At 58.5% G+C, this 8,428-nt stretch overlaps 1 protein-coding gene across 1 annotated transcript in view; it reads left to right on the forward strand.

The window, feature by feature from the left end:
* The window catches only part of BRD1 (bromodomain containing 1), a 49,542-nt gene that overhangs the window by 38,193 nt on the left and 2,921 nt on the right, over nt 1-8,428 (forward strand). Inside the window, exons 9-11 of the mRNA XM_011985593.1 lie at nt 6,601-6,736; nt 7,236-7,363; nt 8,240-8,349. Of these exons, the coding sequence (XP_011840983.1) occupies nt 6,601-6,736; nt 7,236-7,363; nt 8,240-8,349 (374 nt within the window). The remainder of the gene's footprint in view (nt 1-6,600; nt 6,737-7,235; nt 7,364-8,239; nt 8,350-8,428) is intronic.

The following is an 8,428-nucleotide window of genomic DNA, read 5'->3' on the forward strand; positions in this document are numbered from 1 at the left end:
TAGAAATTTTCTGCCCGTGTGCTTTTACTTTGATGGATTGATACTAAATTGGCATTTTAAAATAATTTGAAAAAGCTTTTTTGATTTCTAAGTAATATGAGGCTATTGAAATCCTTCACAAGATACCAATAAGGATAGGTGGCCCTTGACTCAGGACTTGGGGATGTCTCTTAACCACGTTGGCCTTTCTCAGCCACCTTTGGTGACTCTCTGACCTGGTTTTCCAAGCGCCCTGGAAGTCCTGCGATGATGCATCGGGTCAGGGTGCTGTGCGCTGGGTACTAGGGGTTGGTTCGGTGCAGGTGTGGGCGTCCCCTCCGCACGCAGAACTTGGAGTTCGGCAGGCGCTCCGCTTCCTGGGGGTTTCACGTCTGTCGGTGGCGGAGGTGTGCGGCTCTGTGCGTGGAGGCCCTGCTGGCCGCGGGGCGGGGCTTGGGGCGGCCTCCCCTCCGCACTCGGCAGGAAGCTCATGTGGTGGCTTCCACCAGGGGGCGCCAGCGACCGGGCCCGGCCCCGGCTGTGGCTTCCCCCGGGGACAGGGTTTTGCCGGCTGGCGGCCACGTCCTCAGCAACCGCTCAGGCTCGCGCATCAGATGTCCCTTGTAGAAGCGCACGTGTCCCCTGCAGGCCACTGCCCTGCACCGGAGTGGAGTGTTGTGCGGGATTCCCGTGGTGACAGTGCTGTAGAGCAGAGTCTCACCACAGACCTTCAGTGAGCGTGGCCCATGGTGGCTTCTGAGAATTGTGGTGCCCTTTGATCCTGACTGAAGTGGAGATTTCTGCTCTCTCATTCCCGAGTGACAGTGGATTTCCGTGGAGGCGCGGCGAGTTCCCGAGCTCTCTCCTGAGCAGCGGGGAGCCTCAGCAGCATTAAGACCAGGCCCTCGCGAGCAGGAGCATTCCACTGCTGCGGCCAAGGTGCCCGGGGGAGGGCTGGGCGTGCTCTGAATGGTGCCAGCCCCACCATCCGCCCTCGCTTTGGGTTCACCGGAACCTTCTGGTGCTCTGCACATGGGGAATTTCTTGCTCCGAGCTGCAGTTCTTCTCAGTCTTAGGACAGGGATTATTCGGAACCTTCTGATGTTTTCCAAACATTCATCTGTGTGCTCTGAACTTTAAGGAGTGCTCTGGCATTTACCAGCACGCGCACGATTCTGAGTCAGGCTGAACAGGGTTGCTGGTCCCGAGGCGAAGCACTCACTGTGGGCCTCCCGCCTGAGTGCGGTGCAGCGGCCTTGTGCTTCCGCGTTGGCCCAGCCCCAGAGGCTGGCCCTGGCTCGTGGCTTCCTTCCCTCGCGGCTGCGCGCTCGCCAGCAGTGAACCGTCACCTGAAGCGGTGTTCCACGCGCCACCATTTCGGAGACCCCTGCCGCGAGTCTCCATGTGCACATGCTGGGGTGTGAGACCGCGGGGGGTGTCTTTGTCCACTGGCCGCCCTTCGGAGACCCCTGCCGCGAGAGTCTCCGTGTGCACGTGGTGGGGCGTGAGAGCGCGAGGTGTCTTCGGTGTCCCTCGGCGGTTCAGGGAGGAGGCTGAGCTGTCCTGCCCTTCATTCGGACTAAATGGCTTTTTCACTGTTTTCCAGGTTCTCACTTTAACCACTAATGTGCTGGGTAGTTCACTCTTTGGACCCTAATCATTTTCTCTTACCTCAACTTGGACTGGAGTTCTGCTAAGCGGCCGTTTTGGAACACACAAAGATCACTGCATCTTGCCTTTCACTTAATTCTTGCGGATCCCATTGGAATCATCAGCTCAAACATCCTCTAAACACAAACACAAACAGCAGCCCTGGAGGAGCTCTCCCCCACCCCAGCCCGCCCCCTCTGTAAGTCAGCCCGGCAGTGGGAATGGTGCTGGCGCCCGGTGCACGCCTGGAGCTGGTGGGATGTCGCGGCGCCTCAGCCTTCCCTCTGGATAGTCACACAGGACGCAGAGGAGAGCCCGGCACCGGCTGGGAGCCTACTGCAGCCGACGACCCAGCGGACAGCATTCTGAGGCTGTCCTGAGCGTGCGGAGCCATCCCGTAGTGACCTTTGGTTCGCGTGCCGCGGCCATGCCCGGGCGCGTTGTGCTATGTTGGTGCCGTGGGGTATGGAGGAACTTGGCTCGGTGCCATCTGAGGATGTGGCATGGACAGTGCGTGCTCACTCACTTGCTAGCATCTTCTCTATTTCTGGGTTTTCTACCTGATTTTCTTCTCCCCTTACTTCCCCTTGCTCTGTTTTCTCCCCATAATCCCCAGTGGATTCTTGAGCAGTGCTGCTGTTTATCTCTTGCTGGCTGCCACACTGAGTGTCCCTGCGGCCAACTGAGAAGTCCTGCTCGTTGGATGGGGCATCCCTGGACGCCTGGAATCTTGTGCAGGCATCTGGCCCGGGTCTGTCTCTGACCATCCCGGCTGCATCGTCACGGAGCGGGTCCCGGCGAGATGGGCCTTGGGTCTATCACTGACTGTCCCCAGCTGCACTGTCGTGGAGCAGGTCCCAGCAAGTCTTGTGCAGGCGTCTGGCCTGGGCTTTGGGTCTGTCTCTGACCGTCCCGGCTGTGTTATCACGGAGCGGGTCCCAGCAAGAGCAGAGTGCTGTTGGACTCCTCTTCTGTGTGTGTTTTTATTGAGAGGTTGAAAAATGCACCAAAAATGCTCTCCTTTTAACGACGGTAAAAGTGAAACTGAAAACAGAAGATAATGGGCTCTCTCACCTCTGGGGCAGCATGGATGCTGGAGCCTTTGCCACTGCGTGGGGCCCTCAGGGCTCAGGTCTTCGGGGTGCAGGCTCAGCCCACCTGCTTCATACAGCCAAGCTTCCTATGAGCCAGAGAAGCCGAGGCGACAGCTTGGGTGCTGGTGGCAGGGGTGGGCAGGGGCGGGCTTGTATCCTGGGCTGTGGGGATGTGTTCCCATGGCTCCCTGCCCTCAGGCGTCTCGGCAGCCACCGATCAGGGCCTGGTGTTCTTGTACCTGTGGCCTGGAGGATTTGTGGTGTCCATATGGGTTAGGGGCTGGGAACCTGAGGCTAGAGGAGACTATGGCCCATCAGTCAGACCTGCAGGCCTCCGCCTCCCCAGGTGGGCCCCGGGGCGTCTCTTCCCTGTGGGTAGGGGCGGTGTCCCAGCTGCCGTGGCCTGCAGTCTCTCAGAAGACCCTTTGGGGACCTCCCAGGGCAGTTACAGGTGTGCTGTGGATATACCTGGTGACAGGCAGGCTTCCAGGGACCACGCTTGACTGGGCTGTGGGACACCTTTGCGCCATCTCCTTTGTGCCATCTCCTTTGGGAGCAGAGAGGGACGTTTCTGTGTTCAGTCTTTGGCCTCCTAGGAAGTCACTGGGAAGGCCCCTTGAGGGCGGGCAGACCCTGGCCGCTGTGGGAGTTTGTGCAGCTCCTGTGTTGAGGGGACAGTGGCCCTTCCCTGGCAGCCGCCGCCTCTTTTAATGTAGTTTGCATAATCACCAGCTTTACTTTCAGCATTAAAAAAACATCTCGTGCTGAAAAAGTTGCTGAAAGTTGCCCCCTGCTGTATACACAATTTAGAGACTTGGGCCCGATGTCAGTGCTTGCAGTTTGCAAATGCCTCATGGACCAGGCACCCATCTCTGCAGACCTCAGGCCCTGGGTTCCCCACGTTGGCTCCCACCTCAAGGCTGGCCTGGGCTTCAGAATGTTCTGGGCTGAGGTCCTTGCAGGGGTGCCGAGGGTGCGCGTCATGATGGACATGTCCCAGCTGGCCAGAAGAGCCTCACAGGGCGGGAGTTGGCAGGGCTGAGATGGAGAGATCTCAGAACCATAGCTGTCTTAGATTATTTTCTGGTGGCCCAGGTGGAGGCTGGGAGGGTCTGGGCAGCACAGGCCACCTCGAAGCTCCCCTGAGGTTCTGGGGACTCCAGGCAGTGGCCGCAGAGCCTCCCGGGCCGTGTCTGTGGCCTGGTCTGGCCTCTGGGGTGACCCTGCACTGCTGTAGCCCCCGAACTGCCTGTCAGGCCCTGCGGCCATCGCGCCCCCACCAGGCCTCTCTCTGGGTGGTGTCTTGGTTGGTCTGGGTTTGTCCGTGCTGCCCACGTCTTCCTGGGCGCTGTCACATTTTCACGGGTGACACGCGGAACCTGTGTGTACTTGCGTCATATGTGCACTCACTGAATGCTTAAGAAAATTAAGAGGGGCATTTTATCATTTTCCTCTTTCTGAGAATTAAGGACTTGCCTTGTGTTTTAATCCCCTGCCTGGCCCCACTCCATGCGGTGGTGCTCATGGAGCTGGGGCCGTCATGGCTAGTGAGTGGCCTGTGCATGGCCTGGCTGTGTTGGGGCTGCAGGTGCCGGCACAGCTGCGGGTGCTCTGGTGCTGGGGCCCTCAGGCTGGCGTCACTGGGCAGTCTTGTGAAGGCTGCACTGGTCCTCGTCTCCCCCCAGGTGGCCATTGCTCGGTGGAGCAGTAACTACTCAAAGCCTCCCCACCCAGGCCCTGGGCCGCGTCTGCTCACCCCGTACCTGGGGTCTGAAGTGCGCTGGGGGCCTGGCTGTGGGGTGTGGGTCGCCAGGCTGGTGGCTGCTGTCTGTAGATGGCTCACACGCGTTGGCAGACCCGTCCCTGGGCCTGTGGGCTGAACGCTGGCAGGGGTGCTGGGCTCCGTCCATCCACTGCTGATGCAAGCTGGGTGGGCTTCCCCTGCCTTCACCCACTCAGGTGGGAGTAGGGATGGAGTCCTTGCTCCTGAGGGGTCCTCAGGGGCCAGGACAGGACTTTTAACTCCCTCTTGAGACACCTTCAGGGCCTGAGTGTGCAGGGTCTGAGCCGCTCTGTGATGAGTGTGGGGAGGATGTGGAGCCCTGGGGCAGCTCAGCATGTGGCTCAAGGCCTTCTACTGTAGATTCTTGCGTTTATTTGTTCCCTTGCCAAAAATGAGTATGACACCCCCACCTGGCTGTATTTCCTGCCTTAAAATGACCGAGGTTAAAATGAGAAACACAGAGCTTCGTTTGGAGCTCACGGTACATTCCAGTCCAGCAGACACAGAGCGAGTGTCTGACTTGAGTCTGTGGAGGGCAGCACGGCGCCTGCCTAGTCTGTGCATTTCCTTCTCAGCTGTTCACCGAGGTTGATTTAGCCCCTCTGTTTCAGTCAGTCGTGCTCATTGAGAACAGACGGGAAGCGTTCGAAGCAGGTGGAAAACCCCACAGTCCAGCCATTCCCTTCGAAACATGTCTCCCAGCCACTCGGGAGGCTGAGGCAGGAGGATCACTTGAGCCCAGGAGGTCGAGGTTGCAGTGAGCTGTGGAGTCCATTGCACTCCATCCTGGGTGACAGAGCAAGACATCGTTTCCAAAAAAAATTCTACATTAATGCTTTATTTACAAATTTACACAATTTCCTTTGGAAATAGATTTAAAAATTTTTAAGGATGAGGTAGGCAAGAAAATGGGGTTCTTTTTGGATAAAAAAATTCACACAGCTGGGCGCGGTGGCTCACGCCTGTACTCCCAGCACTTTGGGAGGCTGAGACAGGCGGATCACGAGGTCGGAAGATGGAGGCCATCCTGGCTAACACGGTGAAACCCCATCTCTACTAAAAATACAAAAAACTAGCCGGGCATGGTGTCAGGCGCCTGTAGTCCCAGCCTCTAGGGAGCCTGAGGCAGGAGAATGGCGTGAACTCAGGAGGCGGAGCTTGCAGTGAGCTGAGATCGCGCCGCCACCGCACTCCAGCCTGGGCGACACAGCGAGACTCCGTCTCAAAAAAAATTTCACACACCACTTCAGCTCTCACACCCAGAGGCTGCCCTGGCGGGAACATCGTCCCCCTGTTGTGACTCCCGTGGGGGACCTCGTGGGGGGACCTTGGGCACATATGTTGTTTCCTGTTGACTGACATAAAGTCAGGCCTTTTTAGGGGGAAAATACTGAGATTTGCCTTATTTTTCAAATGTTGAGATGATGGAATTGTAGACTGTGTTTTGTGTAGCTGTGTATAATACTTGAATGCCAGTGATCGCAGCTTCATAGTGAGTGAGGCCAGATACACTCAGACACGGCGATGGCCCAGGATTCTCTCTTTTAAAGTGTTTCGTCAGCATTTTTGACTTCATGTTAACACTTGTCTTTTGAACCAAGGTTTTTTCTCTTTAAAACCTAATTTCCTGTTCCCTGGAACTCTGCTCCTGTGAACACGATTTTGTGTCTTTGGTGACCCCTTCAGCCTGGTGAAGGGTCCGTCCCGATGCGGCGTGTGCCCACGTGGACAGGCCACCCCCGTGTTTGCACTCACAGGTTGCACATCTGCTCCTGTGGCAGGCTCACGGCATCCTTTCTTTGCCTTCACAGAGCCTGTTTAAAGACCTGGGCTTGTCAAGAGGAGCATCTTCACGGTGCTCAGCAAACTACTGTGGTCAGAGCTGACTGCAATTTGTTACATTGATTTCATTTAACGAGTAACTTTGGTGTCTGCTTACTGTAAGGACTGTACTCTGGGAGTGAAAAGGAGGATGCTGTCTTACCTGTGTGTGAAACGTTCCTTGTAAGATGTGTTCCAAGTGGAACCTAGTTGAGTCTTGCTTGGGCACGCCCTGGTTGTGCTGAGCTCAGGGCTGGCCTGCCTGTGTTCCAGGTCTCACCAACGGCTTTGGGGGTACGAGGAGCGAGCAGGAGCCAGGCGGCGGCCTGGGAAGGAAAGCCACACCCCGACGACGCTGCGCCTCCGAGTCCAGCATCTCCTCCAGCAACAGCCCGCTCTGCGACTCGAGGTGGGCACCGCGGCCCCACACTTCCTGCCACGCATCTCCCGAGCCACCCGCCCTGCCTGGCTGTCCTGGAGACCAGGACGTTCCAGCTCCCATCTTAGTGCCCTCTGAAAAATTCTGGCCCGGGATTCATGTGTGCTCTGCTCTTGTGGGTGGTTTCGCGTGCTGCATATTAATCTGCTTTATAGAATTCAAGCAGAAGTAGGAAAAACACTACGTGAAATAGGAACGCAATTTTAGAAACTGCAATTAAGTTGATACTTGATCTTTTCCTCCCAGAATCTGGCAGTGAGCACAGCCCTGCCTGTCTCATTGGCCTCCTGAGTACCCCCTGCCACAGGCTCACTCCCTCCAGACCTGTGCACCCACAGGCCTGCCTGGCTGCAGGGGTGTCAGGCAGGACGCGTGGCCAGCTTGGTGGCGGGCAGCCCACGGGACGAAACCTGAGAGAGGCTGAAGCCAGGGGTGGGACACCTGACTCCCTCTGCTCTTCCTCCCGAAGCTTTAGTGTGCCCAAATGTGGGCGGGGCAAACCGGCTCTTGTGCGAAGGCACACGCTGGAGGACCGCAGTGAGCTGATCTCCTGCATCGAGAACGGGAACTACGCCAAGGCGGCCAGGATCGCAGCCGGTGAGTCGCCTGGACCTGCGTCCGCCATGGCTCTCCACACCTCCCGGTTAGCGTCTTAGGGCTCGACTGCTGGGGACTGGACTCTGGCTCAGGGAGCACAGTGCCCTGTGTGGAGCCCCACCCTGGCCAGCCTCCTGGGGAGGGGTTCATCATACACCGAGGGGCTCTGGGCTGCAGCCCTGCTGGGGTGCCTGTGGAGGTGGCGCCTCCTCCATCCTGCCTTCGTTTCCCTGTGGAACGTCCAGCTCTGTGTGGCTCCTGGCTGCCGGGCACTGTCAAGGCTGTCTGGGGTTGTTGAGGTTCAGTGGTCATTTGTGGCTGCACAGGGGACTGACTGCAGAGGGGGTGCCCCCAACTTCAGGCTCCTGGGAGAGGGGGAGGCCCTGGGGTTTGGGGTTGGCACGGCCCTCACTGTGGAAGGCAGCCATGCTGTGAGGGGGCATCAGGACGGAGACTCCCCCTGGTGGGAGGGACAGCAGGGAGCTGGTCTGGCGGACGGGGAGCCAGGACTTTGGTTTCGGATTTGGGGTGTCAGCTGCATAAATGAGGCAGGAGCACGCTGGGAGCCCCGTCCTTGGGGCAAGGAGGTCTCAGAAGGGACTATGCTGGGCACCTGGAGTCAGAGCCTTCCAGCCCGGTGGGCAGAAGATTCTCTGGGTCCGTGGGAGGCTGGTGGGTCCCCAGGTGGGCTGCAGGGACGCGGGGGGATGCAGGGGCCTGGACTCCACAAGAGAGGCAGTGGTGCTGCCGGGGGTGGGTGAGAAAGGCCTGGGAACTGGGCTGTGCTCCGGAGACCCCACCCTGTTGCTGTGTACCTTTTGTGGGGGGGCAGGGCACGCCCCCTCTGTCCTGCTGACGCCGTGCCTCTCTCCACAGAAGTTGGCCAGAACAGCATGTGGATCTCCACCGATGCTGCCGCCTCAGTGCTGGAGCCCCTGAAGGTGGTGTGGGCCAAGTGCAGCGGCTACCCCTCCTACCCAGCACTGGTGAGTATGGCTCTCGTGGTGCCCAGGGCCCCAGCACCTGCGGGTCCTGAGGAGGCTCGCACAGCTGGGGGGTGGGGGT

The sequence above is a fragment of the Mandrillus leucophaeus genome, unplaced genomic scaffold, assembly GCF_000951045.1.
Source record: "Mandrillus leucophaeus isolate KB7577 unplaced genomic scaffold, Mleu.le_1.0 Scaffold288, whole genome shotgun sequence".
Classification (NCBI taxonomy): Eukaryota; Metazoa; Chordata; class Mammalia; order Primates; family Cercopithecidae; genus Mandrillus; species Mandrillus leucophaeus.